At 45.2% G+C, this 21,732-nt stretch overlaps 1 protein-coding gene and 1 long non-coding RNA gene across 7 annotated transcripts in view; one reads left to right on the top strand and one right to left on the bottom strand.

The window, feature by feature from the left end:
* Positions 1 to 21,732, bottom strand: part of LOC102150260 (uncharacterized) — a 65,373-nt gene that overhangs the window by 12,095 nt on the left and 31,546 nt on the right. For 3 of the 6 annotated variants that reach the window (XR_011438595.1, XR_011438596.1, XR_002807961.2), the window contains exons 3-4: positions 2,811 to 2,917; positions 2,397 to 2,507 (exon numbers count right to left, since the gene is read on the bottom strand). This is a non-coding gene — a long non-coding RNA (uncharacterized lncRNA). Of the gene's footprint in view, positions 1 to 2,222; positions 2,321 to 2,396; positions 2,508 to 2,810; positions 2,918 to 21,732 lie in introns of those variants that run through there. The other 3 variants (XR_002807965.2, XR_002807964.2, XR_001380776.3) reach the window with 3 other exon arrangements.
* LRRC52 (leucine rich repeat containing 52) lies at positions 2,310 to 20,202 on the top strand. The gene is made up of 2 exons (XM_001492698.5): positions 2,310 to 3,278; positions 19,739 to 20,202. The coding sequence occupies exons 1-2, from the start codon at positions 2,657 to 2,659 to the stop codon at positions 20,062 to 20,064; spliced, it is 948 nt and encodes a 315-aa protein (XP_001492748.1). The 5' UTR covers positions 2,310 to 2,656; the 3' UTR covers positions 20,065 to 20,202.

The following is a 21,732-nucleotide window of genomic DNA, read 5'->3' as shown; positions in this document are numbered from 1 at the left end:
TACATAGTGTGATGAGAAGAATAGGAGGGCTCTTCTCTTAGCCCCCAAATACTTTCCCTACTGGCTCACGAGGTAGTGCCTGTAACCTTCCATTATGAAGGAATTTGGAAGTTCTAAGGAGAGTTGGAATTATCTAGTCCACCTCCCTCAATATATAGATGAGAAAAGTAAAGCCCAGAGACATTAAGCAACTCCACCAAGGGTAAACAGCCTAGTCTAGAACTTCCCAAGGCAGGATCCTGGAAATAATAGTTTCACAAGATGTTTCATGAAAAAAATTTTTTCAAGCTTCCGAGATCAAATAGGTTGGGAGAGGCTACATTACATTCTCTATTTTCCTTTGTCTGTGCCCTCATTCTCTATTTAACAAATGTTTACTCAGTCTCAAAATGAGGAACACATTTAGGGATCTGGTCTAAATTGACAAAGCTGAAACTAGCCTGTGGGTATTCAGACTTCAGGACCAACAAATACACAGATACCTCCAGTGAAAGGACTACTCCTTGTGGTTAACCATTCGTGATGCTTTGTTAAAATGGTACTACTCCAGAGGGAGAGACACAGCCGACTGGTGTCGCTCAATAACCTTTAGTGTGCTTTATTTATCTAAGGCTTTTCTAAGTGACAGCACTTGTCGTCATATGGCCAAAAAGGTAAGCCTGAGCCTGAGGCTACTGTCTTGAGAAAGTTAGTCTCCAAGAGGAGGCTGGAAATTAAATGGGGCAACCTGGAGACACTGGCTCCCTGAGGAAAGAAAGAGTCAGAAAGAGGGAGAAAGGCGTAAAAGAAAAAGGGGAAAGTCAGTAAAATCACTCCACAAGCCCTGGCAGGCCAGTCAGGATCAGCTCTCATCAAAAGGAAACAAACAACAAATGCAGCCGCTCCAAATAAAGCATCCAGCCCGCATCCCGCCATCAACCACACCCTCATCCCAACAAACAGAGGAAACGTCCACTTTGGAAATTAATTCTTCTCCACAGACTTCACATAACAAATTCCTCTCCTGGGCAATCATGCAAGATCTTGCAAGGAACTTTTTTTAATTATAAGGAAAGGGTGACTCCCCTATCAATAAAATCCTGCGTCAATTAGTACAATTATCATTTGGGTTATTATTTCAAGTGTTCGAAATTTCTACTTAAATAAGGTCACTTCCAATTTGGTAAACACTCCTAAGTCATCATCTTAATTCACGGCCAGTCGCCCTAGGAATGCTGAGTAAGTAAACAAAATCAAGCATTAGCTTACCAGCCACAAATCCACTTGAGTTTATTAATTTCTCTCTTGGCAGAGAAGCAAGAAAAGGGAACAAACCAGCAGAGACATTCACGCACCATTCATTCAATAAATATTTATTACGTACCAGGTGCCAGGCACTGTGCTAAGCTAAATATAGGCTTCAGCACTTTATTAATATTCACAGCTAAGTTATATATGAATGTTTTAAAGAATGAAATTCTATTTTCCCCAAAATATAAATTTTAATTCCTGAGATGCTTTTTCTTTGTTTCTGCCCAGTGTGCCTTCCTCCACGGAGTGGATGATACATCCTAACTCTTAAGCTTCCAGACTCACCATCCCTCCCTCGAAAAAGCCTCCCTCCCACCATCTGTCAGGTAGTTAATGAATATGAACTCACACTAGACGCGCTAGCGAGGCACTCACTATTTTAGAAGTCCTAGGAGAATACAAATGGTAAGAAATTGTGCCTATCATTTCACTCAGGTTTTTTTAATATACATTTGAGTTTTGTTTTAGGGGGAGCAGCTGATACTTGTTCAAAGGTTTTTTAAAATACTAATACACATATATATTCCAAATGCACGCAGGGTTGTATGCAAACTAGAAATATGATCTTAAGAGTACCACCTTATCAGAGGAATGCCTCTTGTCTCATTTCAAAGGGGGCTTCCCCTTTTGCCGCCTTCTCCCAACACCACCAAAGCAATGGCACCTATCCAAATTCAATACCCAAGGAAAGAGCCACTCTGGGAACTGACCTTAAAGAAGTCACTTTGCTCATCAGTAAAGAAGGGAGGTAGACTGGAGACTTCCCTGTTCCCCCAGTGGCTTGTAGATTAAGGGGTTCAGTCTAACCTAATCCTCTACTACAGCTCCAAGGAAAGCTGGTACGCACACAGCGCACACACACACACACGGTGAACCCATGGGTCCCCTCCCCCATGTCGCAGGCTCCGACTCCGCAGGGACAGCCAGCTTACCGCGATATACAAAACACCCCCACACCACCCAGAAGGGGAGGCAGGACTCTCCCTCCCTCAGCCAGGCAGTCTCCTGAGGCTGCTGACATCACAAAGGTGTCAACTAGCAACCTCATTGTCATGTGGCTCTCCCCTGGCTCCCCTTCACTTGCAAAGGCAGGGAAAGGGTGAGACCTTTCAGAGGCGCCAAGCCGGCAAGAGTCCAGCAGCCGTCTGGAGTGAGCAATCGGCAGAGCCACCAAGCCGCGGCACTGGGCCTCGCGTTTCAACTTCTGTTCAGTTCTCCTGTAATGGAAAATTGCTTTGTACAAAGCTAGAGTGTTACAGTTCTTTCCAGCGCCCGTCCCCCGCCCCACCCCGCCCCTCGGCAGCCTTCTGATCAGAGGGACAGCGCCCGCAGGAAGGTGGAAGGAGGGTAGTCACGGCTTCTTACTATGTCCCTTGCTTCAAGCCCTGGGCCTGGGTGGTTACTCTTTTCCTTTGGAATGGGACTGGTATCGGGGTCAAAGTGTCCAAATAATTGTGAGTGTCAAGCCCAAGAAGTGATCTGCACAGGATTAGAGTTAACCGAATACCCCCCTGACATACCTCTGGACACCCGGAGGCTGTTCCTGGATGATAACTGCATCACTTTTTTGCCAGCGATGACTCTAGGACTCCTCAGTGACCTTGTTTACTTGGACTGTCAAAATAACCTGATTCAAGAGGTGATGGATTATACCTTCATCGGGGTCTTCAAACTCATCTACCTTAATCTCAGCTACAACAACCTAACCTTGATCTCCCCATACAGTTTCTCCGTGCTCAGCAACCTGGTACAGCTGAACATCTCCAACAATCCTCACCTGTTATCTCTTAATAAGTACACCTTTGCCAACACCAGCTCTTTGAGGTACCTGGACCTCAGAAATACCGGCTTGCAGACCTTGGACCATGCTGCCTTCCACAACATCCTAACACTTCATACCGTGTATCTGAGTGGAAACCCCTGGAAATGCAACTGCTCTTTCTTGGACTTCACCATCTTCTTAATAGTGTCCGATCTGGACCACCCAGGTGAGGGCTTCATTGGGTGTGGGGACGAGGATGTGATGGAGTAGGAGGAATTGGTTCCAGAAAAGATGAAGTCAAAATATGGTTAGGATGGGGAAAGAAAATCTGGGATTAAGCTGATGATTGAAAGCATTCTTACTGCTCTGCAGGATCCATCCTTGGGTTGACTGGGGAGGCAATAAGGCTTCGTAGGAAAAGTTCTGGAACAGGAATCAAGAGAGCTGAGTTCTGGTCCCAAACTCAGCACTTACTGGTTGGCTGTCCTTGGGAATGTCAAATTTCTCTGAGCCTCAGTTTCCTCATCCATAAAGTGGAGACGATAATATTACCAAACATAGAGAGTTGTTATGTCAACATAAAATGATGTTTGGAAATGATAAAGTACTATAATTGCAAAGTAACAAAGTAATAGAGGGACACTGTATTCCATTGGTAAACTATTTTAATCTGTTTAATTCACTGACTGAATTTTTCCAGGATCTAAAAGTAAATTCAATCATTCATAGGCAGTAGAAAATCTAGTAGGAGCGTGATGTATAAAAGAGGAAGTTCAATAGAGATGGAAGGAGGGGCACATGAGCTGCCTGGACAACGAGGGAGGGAAGGAGAGGAGGTTTTTGATAGCTCCTTTGTCTTCAAGATGCTAATCTCATAAGGAGAGATGGCATGAATCAGTGGAGAATGGGTCAACAGTGCCCACTGTACTGAGCAGGGAGATTCCAATCTTAACAGGCAGATTCTCGTCTTACCTGGTAGATTTCCAAGCCAGTTGCTGCCAGTATATCCACTGTCCCCACCTGCCCTCTGCCATGGCCCTTGGGGCACTCCAGTGCCTCATTCCCTCTCCTTTTCCGTGACCTTACTGTCCCATCGTCAACCTCCAAATCTCCTACTCTACCAATATCATTTTCACCCAGGAATGTCAGAGTTTCAGAGAAATGTGAAATAACTCCTCACAGAAATTCTGGAGTCACTGATGTAATTTGGCAAAAGTGGGCTTTGGATAGAAAATCAAATCCTATTAAAATCAGATCTTCTCTCCCTTCCCTGTTTGTTTTTGAAAATATTTTCACACACCAACTTCACTAAAGTCATGCTGAAGCTGCCACGATGAAGTCCCGCCCATGTGGCAATATCCTGGAAAGACTCCTGGCCAAAATGACAGAGTTTAAGGAGAACTAGGGGAACTGAGTGATGACAGCAAGTAAAAATGTGGCCTCCTGGCCTTCCAGTGGGCGTGTCTTAAAATGTCTCCCAGGCAGGGCCTGAACTATGGTGAGGCAAGCCAGGCTCCTAGATTGCAAAATTGAAGGAGGCACTGAGAGTGAGGGTCTCCTTAAATTTTGTGCCTTAGGCACCTGGTCCTGCTGCCAGGTACTTCAACTGGAGTTCGAATAAATAAAAGGCATGAACTTTGTCAGGCCATCTTCTCTACAGTATTAATCCTAAAGGATACCGGAGCAGCTATCTTGGATCGATTACCTTACCTCTCTGTACCACTCTCTCTAGGAGCCAGAGATAATGTCTTCTACTTTTCCCAATGACTGGTGCTGTGGTGATTTCTAGAAAGCACTCTAAAAGAGGGTCAATATTAATCATTCTCATGCACTAAATGTGCTTCCTAAATGGGGTTCTACCCTGTCAATGTTTAGGTAACAAGCCTGTGGAAGAGCATCATCTTCTCTTGCCCCCTCCCCACCATACATACACATTTACCTTGAGCAGAGTCCCCGAGTTGCCAGGAGGACCTCCTACCCTAGCTGAAAAGGGTGAAGTAGCTTGGCTTCTTCCTTAGACTATAAAGCTACCACTTCATCTCCCATCAAATCTCCCTTAATCAAATTTCTGGTTACAGAGTTGTGTCTTCTCAAAATTTTCAGGCTAACTACTTTGGATGCCTTGACTCCATTCAATCCAGGATTGCATAGGAATATAAACCAGACCTGTTTCACCTCACGTTTTCAAAAACATCAGAAGGGGTTATCTATCTTATCAAGTCTGTAAGCTCCTTGTGAATGAAGAGTCTAGGCAAAGCTTTCATCCACTGGCCAGTGGGACCCCCCAACACACACAAACACACACCCCTACGACAGCTAATCTGCTCATCTTTCTCTGTTGTTTGTTGGCCCGGAAGAACCCTCTTAGTCCACTTCAAGCAGAGCTATGATCTCAGTGCTCCAGTTCACTACTATTATCTCTTAAAAACAGTGAGCCAAGGCCAGACATAGAACAATTGATATTTATATAGAGCTTTGCAGCTGCTGAAGTTTTCTCACACATGCTGTCTCATTTTCTGTGAGTATCATATCAACCCTTAAATTTTAGGCCCTAGGACTGTGGAAGAGGCTAGGTTCGGTATCTGTAACTCTGTCCATTGGACGAGAAAATAAACTGTCTTGCCCAAAATCGCAGTTAGTAAATTATAAGAAAATGATTTGAACCTCCTGAGATTTCAAACTCAGATCTTTTTCCATAGACTACTATCTCTCAAATCCTCAAATTACATGATAATTATGATTCTGTAAGTCAGTTTAATTATAAATATAAGTCATGTTATGAGCATATGGCCGCAGCATCTAAATTTCAGCTTTATTTCCTATCTGGCTACGCTTGGAACTCACTCAAGATCATTTTCATTGGATAATAAGCCCTAACCATCATAAACTTGTTATGATATGCTTGCATTCCCCTTGCAAATCCAGTTTCACCCCAATCCACCCAAACTCCAAAAGGATGACTCTAACCTCAGTGTTTGCTTTCCTTTGTGCCTTACTCAGGCTGGTTCTCCCTTCCCATACACACATACACATACAATGACAAACATACACATAAACACACATGCAAACACACATATATACATACATATACAAACACAAAGATATTCCTACACATACATACCATATTTATATATATACACATCTACTCACATACATACACACCCATATATTACATGCATATAGCACATACACACACATAAATGTAGAGACACACACCCATACAAGAACAGACACACATGTACACATAAAGTTGAACACACACACAGTAAAATTCACTAGATACTTCTCTTCTGCCTTAGCGAGACCTCAGCATTATGGAAGATATTTATTTTGTGAAACTCTCATACAATGATTTGTGGTCTCTTTTGGGTGAAAATGTCTTTGCTATTGACAAACACTCTTGGTGAACTCTCAACCTCAAGCCAACCTATTATACCACATTTACTATCAAAATGGTGGTCTTTGGCGTGGTCTAGAATGGAGTCCGCACATCTCTCTCCATGTGATCACATTTCAGGATATAGGAAGGGTTTCTATGAAATAATCTGAGTAACTTGGTTGTTTATAAATCAGAATCCAACTTAAAGATTGGTTTCATTTTAGACCCAGGGAGACACTGAACCTTACTGTTGGGAAATTTTACCTGTGGAGCAGCATTAAGTCAGTAGGACAGTGGAATGCCAGTATATAGAGCCCTTGAAAAGAAAGGCAATGAAATAAGAGACTTCTATACGACCACTCAGTCATCTGTTCATCCATTTAAATATTTATTGAGCACCTATATGTGCCAAACCAGTGCTCATAGAGGTAACTAGCCAAGAAGCCTGGGGTTGTGTATGGAGATTCATATGACTGTGGGTCATCTGCAGCATATGTGTCCCATATCAGAGGGAGGAGTGAATTCTTGGGAAATCCAATTAGCCAAGATTAATTCTACAACAGTGGAGAACCTTGAAGGAAGCCAAGGTCCAGGAAAAAAATGGAGAGGAATTAAAACAAAAGACATGAAGGCAATAATATATCCTTCCCCTAAGTCACATTATGGCTAAGGTGACCCCCCATGGAGGGGCTGTAGAAGAGGCAAAATGTTCCGTTCATCTTATTTCATTATAAGGCCACACTGAATTGTAATATTGAAACTTTCCAATATCAGCAAGAGATTTGGTGCCATTACCAAAAGTCTTCTCATCAAAAGAAACCCTCTAACGATATACTCACCAGATGCACTGAAAACTAATCAGTCCTCAAAGAGTTCACATATTCGCTTTCCAAACATAAAAATTACAGCAGAAATGGAGGTATGTTGTAATGTGCCAGCTGCCAGGTTGCTCTCGCAAGCCCTGATCAACAGAGAGTTAAAACAGACCCACAGGTTCCTTTTCCTTTTTGGCCCCGGTCAGCACATAGGAGGACGAATTCCTGGCTGGAACTGTAATTTTCCAGTCATTAATGCTATTTGAAGATGAGAGTGACAATTGAGCTCTTCCCAGGATGGAGTTCCCCAGCAGGACAGGGTTCAATGCCTCTCAGGAAGCTTTCAAAAACTCATGCAACTCTAAGCTCCTGGACATAAGGAACCTGGCCTCCTACATCCCCTTCCCGTCCACCCCCAAAGTCTGGTCCGCTACTGTACAACAAAATTTTCTGCAGCAATGGAAATGGTCTGTATCCTCGCTATCCAGTACAGTAGCCACTAGTTACATGTGGCTATTGAGCTCTTGAAATTTCGCTCGTGGAACTGAATTTTTTATTTTATTTCATTTCAATTCACTTAAATAGCCACATAGATGGCCAGTGGCTACCATATTGGTCAGGGCAGCCTTTTAACATAGGATGCTTATGCTGGAACTTTAGAATCCAGCCTCCTCACAGGTAGGTGGCTGTGGAGCTAAGCCCAGCCTGGAGATCTCCTGAGATCCCAGTTCAACGTTTTCCCCCAATGCCATGATATCTCCTTACTATCGGGCAGATCACAGTCCGTTCAGCTCTGAAACATTGATGTTCCTTATGTGCCCAACATTGTATTATAAGGTTAGGGTGCTTTTATCACAGAGAATGAAGTCGTAATTCCTGTCTTTAATAAGACAATCTAAAGATACAAGAGAGAGTAAATAGAATTAAAAGCCAGGAAGTCCCATCCTGGTCCAAGCAATGCCACTGTGTGATTTGGGGCAAGTCATTTCCCCTCTCTGAGTCTCACTTGTCTTTCAAATAAGGGAATAGGATTAAATACTCTCTAAGGCCATCTGAAGACCTAAATAGAAAGATAAGATGCACTTAGACCAAGTAAGAGGAAAGTAAAGAGGGTCAGCAAACAGGGTCCCAGATGGGAAAGTGCATGATGAGTAAGTGCAAGGTGGAAGTGTTCCTAGGGATGAGGGCTACGATCACGTTATTAGGAAGTGCAATCAAGAAGCAGGCAGCCTCTAACTCCTGCCTTCTCCCACTTCCTGTCTTAAGCACCCTCTACTTCACTTGAACAATGCCTCCATCCCCAAAGGACTCAGTGCCCTGGACTTTCCTCCTAGGCCTGGCCTGCTGAACCAGTGGTCCTCAAACTCTGATGAGCACAAGAATGCTGGGCCCCGCATCCAGAGATTCTGATTCAGTGAGCTGTTGGCGCAGGTACTCCTTAGGCCCCATTTTGAGAACCCTACGACAATGGCCTGTGTTCTAGATCTACAGTGGCTGCTCCAACTGCCTAATAAATTGATTTGCACTGAGACGTTAGTGACTAATAATGTTTTAATATGTCTCCCTCAAAGGGTATTTGCAATTTGACAGGGAACAACCAGAAACAGTGAGAATTCAGAAAGTGACAGGCCACCAGGGGTAAAAGTGGGGGTAGTTTCAGGACAGAGGGGCTGAATCCTTAGGAAGTCTTGCTTGAGCCCGATGGTAGGGCCCACAAATCAAGGAGGAGTCTGGGCAGGAGTGCTGCAGAGGCAGGGGGACAAAGCCACTCAGGGACAGCTGTAGGGAGCAGATGGGTTAGGTCATGTGCTGTTTCAGGTCCAAGTCATTTTGAGGGCATTTTGAGCAAAGAACATCTTAGTTTCATTCTGAGGCTATTTCATCCTGTATTCAAGGCTGCTGTAATACGATAATGGCCCTATTTCAACCTACCAAATACAAAGTCATCTACGACTGTGCCAAAAGCTAGATTTCCAGAATGAATTCAGGTCCTCACACTCTTCTGCTGCTAATGCTAACCCATCTCCTCCATCAGGGAAATTGCAGTAAAGACCAGATGCCAAAAAGGGGGACAGCTGGGCAGCAGACATTTCCAAGGCTGTCAACTGCTCTGCTACCAGGTCTCTCCTACCTCATCACAAACCCCCTGGCCTTATGGCTCTCTCCTGCTGCAAGCCAACGGAACAGACTCATGAGGCCAATGAGGGGGCAGAGAGGGGTGCAACAGGGTCAGTGATCCCTAAACCATCTAGAAAATCCGAGAAGGGTTGGGGGTGGCAAGGCTGTGCAGTTCAGAAAGGATCCTGGGCAATTCTCACACACTCCCTAACTCAACCCAGTTGGGATCCCTGAAAGTAGGTGATCTAAAATTCCTTTAAGCTCAGAAATGCCGGGCCTCTATCTATGACCCCTCTGGTCACCCAACACCACTCAGGCCTCTGGAAGGCAGTGGTGGGTGCAAGGCTAGCCAAAGAAGCCAACCCCAGTTTCCTTGTCCCTAGAGGTGAAGAAGTGCCCAACCTGGAGGTAATCCAGCAAAGCGTGGAAGCAGCTAGAAAGAGAAAGAGGGATCCAGCCATGAAAGGCATTTGAATGATTTTCTGGGGAACATGCAATGTATCCTGAGAAGCTTTGGGAGGCAGGCAAGCCTGGATGCAGGGCTAGGAGGCTCCTGTAGGCATCCAGGCAAGAGAGCATGGTGGCCTATAGCAGCAGTGGGGATGAAGAGGCATAGACAGGTCAGAAGGAATCCTTTAGAAGGTAGAAGCAACAGGACTTGAGACTGAGCTACGCCCTCTCTCAGTTCTCTGTACTCCCTTTGTCACTTTTGGCAGAATTCTAATTAATTAATAGATTTGTATTAATTTAACCTCTGTCTTCTCCGATAGACAGGAAGGTCTATGAGAACAAAGAGCATATCTGAATTTTCAGAAACTAGCTCAAGTCCTGACACAGAGAAAATGCTCAATAAATATTTATTGAGTTAAAGAATGAATAAACGAGATGTGAAAAATAAAGGAAAAGAAAAAAATCAAGGGTAACTCCCAAAGCTTTGGCTTGGACAACTGTGGGGGCTTCACTGAGATAGATGCTCTTGGGGGAGAGGCAGTGAGGAGGTTAGGGGAGAAGCCAAGTCCCCTCTTGAGCGTGGTGAGTGGGAGGTCCCTGCGAGCCAGTATGCATTTGGATGTTCTGACCAGAAATTCAGAATAGAGAACACAGAATAAAATATATATTTGGGAATCATCAGCTCACTGGTGACCATTGAAACCAAACAAAGGATAAGATCAACCAGGGAAAAAGTTTAGACTGAGAGAGTAATAGGGCAAGGACAGAAGCTTTGGAGAGTGCCACCATATTGAAGGATCAAATAAGAAGAGCAACCTATGAAGTAATCTGGGCAGGAGCAGCCAGAGAGGAGAAAGGAAATTAGAGAAGGGTAGATTCATAGTAGATTCATGGAAGCCAAGGGAAGAAAGTGTTCCAAAGAATGGAAGCAGGTCAGATAAGGATGGAAAAGTATCCATCAGATTTAGCTACCAAGAGGTCCCTGATGTCTTGGACAGTTCCAAGGGCATGGTGGGAGTGGACACCAGACAACGATGGGTAACCAACTGAATGACAAGGAAGAGAAAGAGCAGAGAAAACAGTGTAAAGTCTTCTAGGAAGGGTGGCTGTGGATTAAAGGAGGTGGGATGATAGCTGAGGGGAAACACGTAAAGGGAGTACTTTTTTAGGAGAAAAGAGATCCAAGTATGTGTTTATCTGCTGATGGGAAGGAGTCAAGGCAGGGCAAAGACATGGGGTGGGGGTGAGGGGTAACTGATGGGGTGAAACCCCCGAGGAGGCAGGAGTGGATGGTCTCCAGAACCTAATGGAGGGGTAAGCCTGAATGGGGAAAGACACCTCCTCAGGAACTCCAAGAAGGAAGTGAGGGTAAGCACGCAGGCGTGAGTGTGAGCATGTGGAATTGAGGGACCCACCACAATTTTATCAGTGAGATAAAAGACAAAGAATGACTTTATATCTAGAAAAATACACAGTTTCACATGATGTTTTCTATGATGCTTCTGGTAACACCAACCAAATTAGGTGATTGGAAAATATCCCTTTGTTCTTGAGATGATCACACTCTAGTTGAACAGGCAAAACTAAGATGGGCTCTGGATTCAGACTACCTGGTTTTTAATCCTGCCTCTGTCACTTAACAAGTGCATGACCTTGAGCAATGGTCTCCATGAGACCCAGGTTTCTCATCTGTAAAATGGAGACAAATTAGTACCTATTTCTTTGAGTTGTTGTGGAAGTTAAACGAAATAACTCACATGAAGATTTTAGAGGGGCACATAGTAAGTGCTCAACTAACGTTAGCTATCGTCGTTGTTGTTACAATTCTTAAAGAAAGTGAAGAGCCCGGTTGCCTGTGGGTGACTCCGGGTGTCACATGGGATGCAGAGAAGGGGGAGAGCAGTGTGGGTTGACAGGGTAAATGGTGCTGTGATGCTGCCCTTCTGCTGGGGTGCATCATCCACAGGGAGTCCAATTCGGGGGCCCCTAGCACTATTGGGGTGGGGGAGGGTGTTATAAAACTTTCAAAATGATAACATTGTATAAAAACACCTACCCCATGCTTGACCCATATACAATGCTATCTTTTTTGATCAGAACAGTGGTGGATTTGGTCTCCCCTTCAACCCAAATAAAGGAACAACTAAGACATCTGATACACCCAATTAAAACATAGTTAAGACTAAAAAGTCATGTTGAACAGACTCTTGTAATTTTAAATACAGTTTCTTCTAACAGCTATGGGACTTTGGCCACAGCATTTGGTCGAGGTGAGCCCACGCCTCATTAACCCTATTGGACATTCACACATGGGTGGGGAGCCCAGCCTGGCACCTGAGGGCACTTACTGCACCAATAGTTACTGAGCACCTACTGGGTGCCAGGGCCTGGGCCAGCCACTAGGCATACAGCTATGAACAGAAACAGACATGCTCTCATGGAACTTACATTCCAGTTGAAGGGGAATAAATAAACAAATACATGACATAATGTCAAGTAATGATAAGTGCAATAGAGGAACACAAGGTAAGGCGAGGGAAAGAGTGTGCCTGGGACTGAGGACAAGGCAGATACTTTAGGTTGGACGGTCCTAAGGAGGTGACATTTGAGCAGAGAACTGAATAAAGTGAGGGGACAAGCCATGGAAATATGAGGCAGGGTGGAGGGGTCTTTCTAGACAGAGGGAAGAGCAAATGCAAAGGCCCTGGGGTAGAATGAGCTCGATAGAATAGAAGATGAGTATGGCTGCAGCAGAGTGAAGGAAGGAGAGAAAGGTAAGAAGTGAAATGGTAAATTAGAGGCCAGATCATATAGGACCTGGAGGCCACAGAGAAGCTTTTGATTTTATTTTGTGTGTGACTCAAGAAAGGATTTTGAGCAGTGACAGGATCTATGATTTACAGATGGCTCCCACTGCTAGATAGAGAGAGACTGTGGGGAAGGCAGGGGCATGAGTGAGGAGGCTATCACAGTTCAGGAGGAGAAGACGGTGGCTTAGCCCAGGGTAATGGTCCAGATGATGAGAAAAGGTAAGAATCAGGATATATTTTGAAGGCACCACTAACAGGATTGGCTCACGGCTTGAATATGGGATGTGAGAGAGGAAGCAAGGACTCCCAAGATTCTGCCTGGGCGATTGGTAAACGGTGGTGCCCTTCTGCTACTGAGCTTTTCTAAATTGCCCGTTATCCATGAGGACAACTGTCCACTATCTGGATTTTTCTGAGCAGATGGGTAGTTATTAAGTAGGTTCAGCTCTTGGCCAAACTGAGAGCAAACTAGCATTTGCCTTTAGTTTCCGAGAACCCCATGGTACCTCCCCCAGCACTGCCATGCAGCTGGATCCCCTCCCTCATCAAAACCTACTCAAGAAAGGTGGGTAGGGCTCAAGTCATTGTCTTCTTTTTCCAAAGACTTTACACTTTAAGCCTTATCTTGTTGGTGGAATGAAAAGTTTTATCTCCTGCTGACGGAATTCTGGGTACTGACAAGCACATGAGAAAGTATTACAAGGAAAAGGGGTCTTTCTACCTCTAAATCATGCCCATATACAACCACTTATGCAAAATACCAGTCTGTAGCCTAAAGCACCTTTAAAGCACAGGAATAATCCGGTTGAACTTGCTGAATTTCAAGGTCTTTTCTACAATGTTCCAAGAGTCTATGAATCGCGTTTAACCTTTACAAAAATATAGACTCTTTATGCAAGGAAAAAAACTGTATCAGATAGGAACTGTACTGCCCAAACCCAAATCATCCCGATCTTTAAGGTTTCAAGATGCCAGCGTTGGTTTAGACTAGGAGTCAGCACATGCTTCCTATAAAAGGCCAGATAGTAAATGTTTTAGGCTTTGTGGGTTTCTGTTGCAACTACTCAACTCTGTTATTTGTAGTGTGAAAGCAGCCATAGAAAATACGTAAATCAATGGGCATGGCTGTGTTCCGATAAAACTTTATTTACAAAAATAGGCAGAAAAACACACAGCAGGCTCGATTTGGCCCCTGGGCTATAGTTTACTGAACGCTGGCTTATGCTATCGTGGGAAGACAGCTGAGCAATGAGAAAGACACACTCTAGGTAGGCAGAGGTAGACGCCAATGCCAGGGCTAGAAATGCTCAGAGGACAATGCCTGAGGGTCTGAGAGGGGGCCTTGCTGGCCAGTTGGCTTTGGTGCTGTTGGGCTGCTATGCGACCCAATCTAGGTTCCCTCTGGGGAGTCATCTCTTCTGGGCCATCCACAGTATGGCCGAGTATAATAGTGATCCTTTCCAATTGCAATCGGGGAAGCTGTCCTACACAGCAAGGCCAAAGGCACAAGAGTTTAAGCACTGCTGTATGAGATCAGATCACTAATCCACCCATTCTCTCCCATATGCATGCAACAGACATTTATTGAGCATCTACTGTATGCCAGGCACTAGGGATACAAAGGTGGTCAAATAGGGTCTCTGCTTTCAAACAGTTCTCAAACAGTAATTGGGGAACAATAATAACAACCTTTCGCCATCGTGCCTGCAGCACTTGCCTCCTCACACTCGTCCCCGTCCGCACTTACCTTCATTTCCTTCTCTGCAGTCTCAGAGGACAGAAGAGGTGACCCTTCCCAGCTCCAGGCCAACCCCTCCATTTAGTCCTGGAGACCATCTGTTCCTGCCTCCTCCAGGACTTCACACCCCTTAGCTCACTGAATCCTCCCCAAACTCTCACGAGGTAAGCAGGGACTAGTGTCCGCCTCGTACAGAGTCGTCGAAGGCGGCAAGAGGTTAGCCGACCCAGCCATGGTCTCCTGTCTCCCCACATTCCCTTTCCTCTAGCTGAGCATGATGCCAATGATGTTGACCCCTAGGGATGTTAATAACAAACAACACTTAATTTATTCAACAAACATACTTTGAGCTCTAGAACGTGTTAAGCACTGTTCTAGGTGTTGGGGATGCAACAGTGAACAAAACAGAAAAACAAATCCATGTCTTCCTGGAGTTCATAATCTAGTGAGTGGAGGCAGACAAATGAATAGGTGGGAAATCCACCTCCTTGACAAATACATAACTTAGCTGGAGGGAAAAATAAGAAAGAAGACAAAGTCCTGTACATCTAATGATGTCCAGGCAGTGCTCGCTTTGGCAGCACATGTACTAATGATGCCCAGGCAAGCTGGAGCCGAATGAGGAGAAACGGGGGAATTGACCTTTCTCTGGGTGCAAGGTGGAAGTTTCAGGACAAAGTGCTTAAGCTGATAGAAGCCGGTGCTGTGCTCTCAGGGGTAACTGCAGTTTAACAGAGAGAAGAGGCTCCAAATTCCGTCCACTCACTTTCTGTTGCCACCACCTGGAGGCTTGACCCTCCGCTCAGCCCAGACAGTTCCTGAGCAAGCACGCTGGTGCGGGGGGCCCAGGGCAGCCTGCGCTTGGCTCCTCTGGGGTGCCAAATCCTGGGAACCTGCAGCAGACTGCAAGGCAGAACTGTGCTCCCTTCTGCAGGCCAAGAAAAGGGACAGTTTCTCTTATAACCGTTGGGTTTTCTGCCTGTGAGCAACATGCCATGTGTGGAAATAAACAAGGGGGTAGTTTATGTTTCCATAGGAAATATTTGCAGGAAGAATTTAAACATTAATGACACCTGTAATCGTACCTGGGAGATTTAACTGGAGCAAATGCCCTGGGCCCACAGAGTGGGGCGGATGGAGGGATAACATAAGGGCTAGTCACCGCTGGGTAATGTGAACGAAGGCCGTGGAGTTGTGCAGTGTACAGCATACACAACAGTACCTGGTAGCCTTTTGTCAGTGGCAAGGAGATCAAGAAAGCCAGAGAAGGAATAACTGATGAACAATTTATTCATTCTGTAGCATGGGAATAATTAAAACTATCTGGTGGGGTGGTCAAGAGTAGAGTTTAATTTTGTAAAGCACCTTATATGGTGCCTAGCACATTTCAGGCACTCCAGGATCACTAGATGGGTCTGTAATCTCTAAAGTCATCATACCAGACTAGGAAAAAAATGTATGACTAACAGACTGAAAAAAAAGGAATGAAATAATAAATAGAGGGCAAGAAAGTAGAAAGAAAGGGACATAAAATAAGTGGGACAAATGGAAAACAAATAGTTAATCCAAATATATCAGTCTAACATTAAATGCTAATGGACTGATTAAAATACAAAGTTTGCTAGATTGGATGAAAAAAAAACCCCAGCCACATGCTGCTTAGAAAAATATGCCTTAATTACAGGAAGATAGAAAGATTAAAAGTAAAAGGATGGGAAAAGATACATAATGCAAACACTAACAGAAGAAATTTGATACAGCCATTCGAATGTCAAAGTAGACTTCAAGGCAAGAAGCCTTACTGGAGATAAAGAGAAGCGTTGATCAATGAGGAAAGGGGAATCTACCAGAAAGATGTAACAGTTATAACTTTGTATGCCTCTAGTAACATAGTTTCAAATATGTAAAGCAAAACTTGACAGAACTATATGGAAAAATAGACAAATGCACAATCAGAACTGGTGACTTTAATCTACTGCTCACCGTAACTGACGGACAACTAAGGGACTAATCGTGACTAAGAGACAACAGTTTTTTAAAAGTCAAAGTCAATAAAAAGTCAAAAAAGATAAAAAGCCAATAAAGATAGAAACTCAATAAAGATATATATCTTCATAAAACCACAACCTATGTGACATACATTGAACAATGTACCCAACGAGGATCGAATACACATTTTTTTCAGTGCACATGCAAAATGTATTAAAATTGACTTTTTGCTCAGCCATAAAGCAAATTCTCAATAAATTTCAAAGGATTGAAATCATGGAGAGTAGGTCTCCACAGTAGCATTAAACTAGAATTCAATAATAAAAATATTACTAGGAAATCCCCAAACATTTAAAACTTAAGTAGTTCTTTTAATGAATGATAGCTCTTATTAACAAGAACAGTAATGATCAGACATGGATTACACATTCAAGAGCGAAAAGTCTGTTTCATCGTGGAGAAAAAACGCACCCCTTTTCTGATCGATAACCACCAAACGAGGTAGAAAGTGACAGATTCAGTAAGAGTGATACGAGGAAATGCTGTAGACGAGTTCAGGAGTGGCAACAATCACTTGTCCTCTGAGCTATGAGGATGAGGATTGAGGAAGGGCTCTTAAGAGTAGATGCATTTACGCTAGACCTTGAAAGATAGGAAGGACTTGATCACGCAAAAATTGAAGGAAGAGGCATTTGATGCAAAAAGAGCAGTGTCAAGGGCTCTGAACGCCAGGCCAGGTGGTCTGGATGTTATTCGGAGGTCCAGAGGGGAGTCAGAAGAGGGTTTTGAGCCACAGCGTGCCTGGGATGAGCTGTGCTTGCATAAGGGAAACCTGGCAGGAGGGTGTGAAATGGCCTGGAGCTGGGAAATGAGGAAATGGTGGAGACACAGAGAGCCCGCACCTTGGCAGTATCAGGGAATGGGGAGGGGGAGAGAGAATGGGGCGGTAGAGAAACCCTCCCCCCAGAACCACCCACATCCCTCACTTAAGAGCAGCCTAACAATGCATTAAAATCACTGCCTAATTGCTCCTTTCAAGGTAATGCTCCGCGATGGGGAAATGTGCGTTTAATGTTTAGTCTCATCTCTGCCACCCAAGCCCCAATTTGAGAGCCCAATTTTTTAAAAATAGAATGAGATAAACCCTCCTAGACACACCTCAGATCCTCAGAATCCCACAGTTTCCTTTCTCAAATACATCTTTCTTTGTATATTCCCATGCCATGTCTCTGATAGTTTGGGCAGGTGACCTGAGCTCTTCCCATAGAATTCCTGAGTTTCCAGGAGCCTCCCCTGCTCCTCACCAGTCCCATTCTGGGACCTCCTGGGCCTCAAACCAGGTGACTGCAGAGAGGTCTAGAGGTGTAATTACGTTCCTGCCCCTTGACAGCAAACTGAAATGGAGGCCCAAGGCCCCAACGCCTTTGCCTGTACTTGAGAGCAATCCCACGGGACAGGGTCACCCTGAGGGCCACCGTCCCAGAGTCATTCTAGAGAGGGGCTTCCTCCCCTCCTTTCCTCTGTAATCATCGCAAATGGCAGATGTGACAGGCCCTGTGCTGGCTTTCCCTCCTCTGTCTACCGCCTCCTCCAAGAGTGAGTCCTAACAGCATCATCTTTCACACCATCTTCCTGAAAGGAACAAACGACTTCACCGGAGGGGTCCTGACACAGAAGCAAGGTACAGGGAATATGTCCAGCTTGGAGCAGACTCAGAGAGCACTTGGTCTGGTCAGCTCTTGCCAGCCGCCCAAACCCAACTGCCTCCACCCCCGTCAGCTCCCTTCTGTATCCCTTTCTCTAATTCTCCTAATTCTAGCTCCAGTCTAAGCCCAATTTCCCTAACTTCCGTGGTCCACCTAGTCTGGAGTTTCTACCCTAAAGCTTAGAGGAAGCTTCTGTCCACTCTAGCTTCTGTTCGTGTCTCCCACTTCTGCCAAACAAGCTCAGATAGCTCAGTCCGGTATTCTGTCTTCTGTCTCCTGCCTAGATCGTGCAGGTTATCTCAAATCTTCAAATTGTTAAACCTATCGGAGCCTCAGTTTCCTTATGTGTAAAACAAGGATGACACTATGATGTACTCCAAGGCTGTTATAAGAATTAAACAAGATAACATTTGCAAATCACTCAGTGTGTAGTAAGAGGTTAGTAAATATTAGTTGCTTTTATGATTTTGATGGTGGTTGTCTCAAGCCCTGGTCTCAACCCTGAGTTTAAGCTCATTTATCTAATGCCTGCTGTATATATTCACCTGGACGCCTCACAAGGCACCTCAGCACCAGCATGGCGGAGTATACAGAGCTGGATACAGGCAGGGCTGAGGACAGAGCAAGAGTATTCTGTGGAACTACTGTGCACCAGGTACAGCAGCCTGCCTTCTCACCCGCGGCAATGACATCCTCTCCACTACTCTGAGAACAGGTGTCATTCTCGGCACTTGTAAGATGAGGAAATGGGATTCAGAGAAAGAATCGGGTATCCTACAAAACTTTACAACCTTAGTAAAGGACAGAGTCTGGATTTGATGCCTGGTCTGTCTGGCTCCAGAGCCCACTTTGTTTTCTGTTATATACTAAAATCCACGGTGCTCAGTATGGGAAGGTGCTCAGAGAAGTAGCCAGGCAGCTGAGTCAGCTGCTAAAAAGGATGGAAGACTTCTGTAGATCGTGTGATCAGCCAGGGAGGCCAACATCACCACTAGAAGCAGAACTGTTTCCCTTATTGGTTCTCTCTTTCCCCTGAGCCCCCCAACCCCCGATTTCTCCTGGGTGGCAGGTGGGGGCACACAGCGAACACATAGTAGGCATTTTCAGGGAAACTCGTCCCTCCTGAGAGTCGAGCCAAGTGGTGTGTGATGCCCTTGGGTGGTCTCTGGCTGGGCTCAGGCACAGGAGAAGGGAAAGAGACAAGTTGAAGGGGACAGGTGGGGGTCAAAAAGAGGGGAGAGAGGGAGACGATGAACATCTGTGGAGGTCTGTGGAGTGTCCACACTCCATGGCGATTTTGCTTAAGCTTCCAGCCTCCCAGCTCCTGTTGTGGTCTCTCATTCCTTGAGGATCCTTAAGAAGCAAAGTCCATTGTCAGGAGGTGACGTGAAAGCAGCTAAGACCATGGCAAGAAGCAGCCCAGGCTCAGGACCTCTCAAACGTGAATGTGCCCACAGATCACCCAGGGGTCTTAGTAAGATGCAGATTAGGCTTCAGAGGGTTGGTAGCAGTACCTGAGATTCTTCATTTCTTATGAGGTACAGGTGATGCCAATGCTGCTGACTCACAGACCACACTTCAAGTAGTGAAGGTCCAGACAGCCTCTCCAGGTCCCCTTTGGCCTTAGGACCCCAGGAGTTCTGCTGTTTCAGCACTCTGCCTGCTATGTTTTTCCTCATAGATGATGCAAATGCCACGTGCGTGGAGCCCACAGAGCTGGCAGGGTGGCCCATCACACAGGTGGGGAACCCGCTCCGGTACATGTGCATCACACACCTGGACCGCCAAGACTACATCTTTCTGCTGCTCATCGGCTTCTGCATCTTCTCCGCGGGCACTGTGGCCGCCTGGCTCACAGGCGTGTGTGCCGTGCTCTACCAGAATGCCCTCCGCAAGTCGAGCGAGGATGAGGCTGAGGACGAGCACGGGCAGAGGGTGGAAGTCAGCAGGACGATTTTTCCACATAGTGCTGACTCAGGCCATGATGGGTTCCCTCAGCTGATTTAGTTGTCAGAGAACACTCTCTGTTACATTTTTCTCAGGCCCCCTGCCTCCTCTCTCGCCCTCCCCTTCCTACTCCCTCAGTGCTGTCTTGGATATTGAAACCTATTAGTAAAATAAATAAAATGTTTGGTGGCCATTTCACAGGTTGGTCCTTTTCCTCTCAACCAGCCTAAGGGCATGTCCTTGAGTCCAGCAGGATGACGTAGAACAGAGTCTAGAAAAGTCTAGAAAAGCTATTGGATTCATCTAAATGCTGAGGAAGCCCACCCCAAAAGCAGGCCAACTCATATTTAATGAGCACCAACTATGCCCCTAAGCTAAGTGCTGGAGGGAGGGATACGAGAAATACAAGATTTAAGATCTGTCCTCAGCAAACAGCAAACAATTTGGGGGAAAGTCAAGATTAATATGAATCAAATGGAAAAAAATACCAGGCACAATGACAAGAACTGACATTAATGGAATATGTCCATGGGCCATCTTTATATCCATCTCATAATTATCACAACAATCCTATAACATTGTCACAACAATCCTATAACATTGATATTACTTCTTAGTGAAAAATTGAGGCCTGCACAGGTTAAACAAGTGACCGAGGTCACCCAACCGGTCGGCAGCACAGCCTCCCAAAGTCCACATTTTTTCCTTTACACAGAGCTGCCTCCTTAGGAAATGTGTGGCAACATAACCAGCTCATCAAGTTTGGACAAAACAAAGGAGTGAGGCATGCAGAGGTGGCCCACTGACTGAGGCCTTACCAAGAACCCAGCCTCAGACCCAGCTTGATACATGTTTCTTCGCCCAGTCAACACTCACAACAACCAGGTCAGGTGGTCGTTGTTCCCTTCATTTTTCTGAAGCTCAGAGAAGCTAAGGAACCAGCTCAAGATCACACAGTTGATAAGCAGCAGAGCAATTGCTGGACACCATGCTGCCTGCCCCCAAATCCTGTGCCCTGTGTACTATGTGCTGCTGTCTTCCATGGGGTACTACAGGGAATAGCCAAGTATACACCAGTGGGGTCCAGCTCTCAGGGGGGCTCAGAAGAAGGGAAAGGGAGCAGAGGACAGGGGTGAGTCAACCCAGGCCCAAAGGCCATTCCAGGCTTTCCCTCACTCTCTACCCAGATCAAGTATGCTCATGTTCAAGACTCAGATCAAAGCCGCCACTCATGAAGCCAGCTGTCCCTAAGCCTCCAACCAAATCTGTTTTAACCTCTGCAATTCCACTGTGAATCGCATGTAACTCCCACCAGTTTGTCTGGCGCAATGGTTATGAGCATGAGCTACGTTCCTGTCCCCACTTCCAGCCTTACCTCTGTGTGAACTTGGGCTTCCTATTTGTAATGACCTTGAGCACAGAGACCGCCTGTTATTCTCTATTGCCACAGCACAGAGGGTAGTGCCTTACACAAAGTAGGGGCTCAATTAACATTTACTATTGCTTTCTGTTCAAATCCCAACCCAACAGTCATTCCTACTCTGTGATCTGGATTGTGACCGTGGGCAAATTATTTAACTTCTCTGTGCCTCCGTTTATTCATCTGTAAATGGCACTCATTCTAGTGCTCACATATAGGGACATTGTGAGAATAAAATGAATAGCAATTATAATCAGATATCCCAGAAGAATTTTAGACAGAAAAGTTACAAAGACAGCACAGGGTTC

Source organism: Equus caballus, chromosome 5 (genome assembly GCF_041296265.1).
Source record: "Equus caballus isolate H_3958 breed thoroughbred chromosome 5, TB-T2T, whole genome shotgun sequence".
Classification (NCBI taxonomy): Eukaryota; Metazoa; Chordata; class Mammalia; order Perissodactyla; family Equidae; genus Equus; species Equus caballus.
The sequence above is the reverse complement of the archived record's forward strand: the minus strand, read 5'-3'. Positions and strand labels throughout refer to the sequence as shown.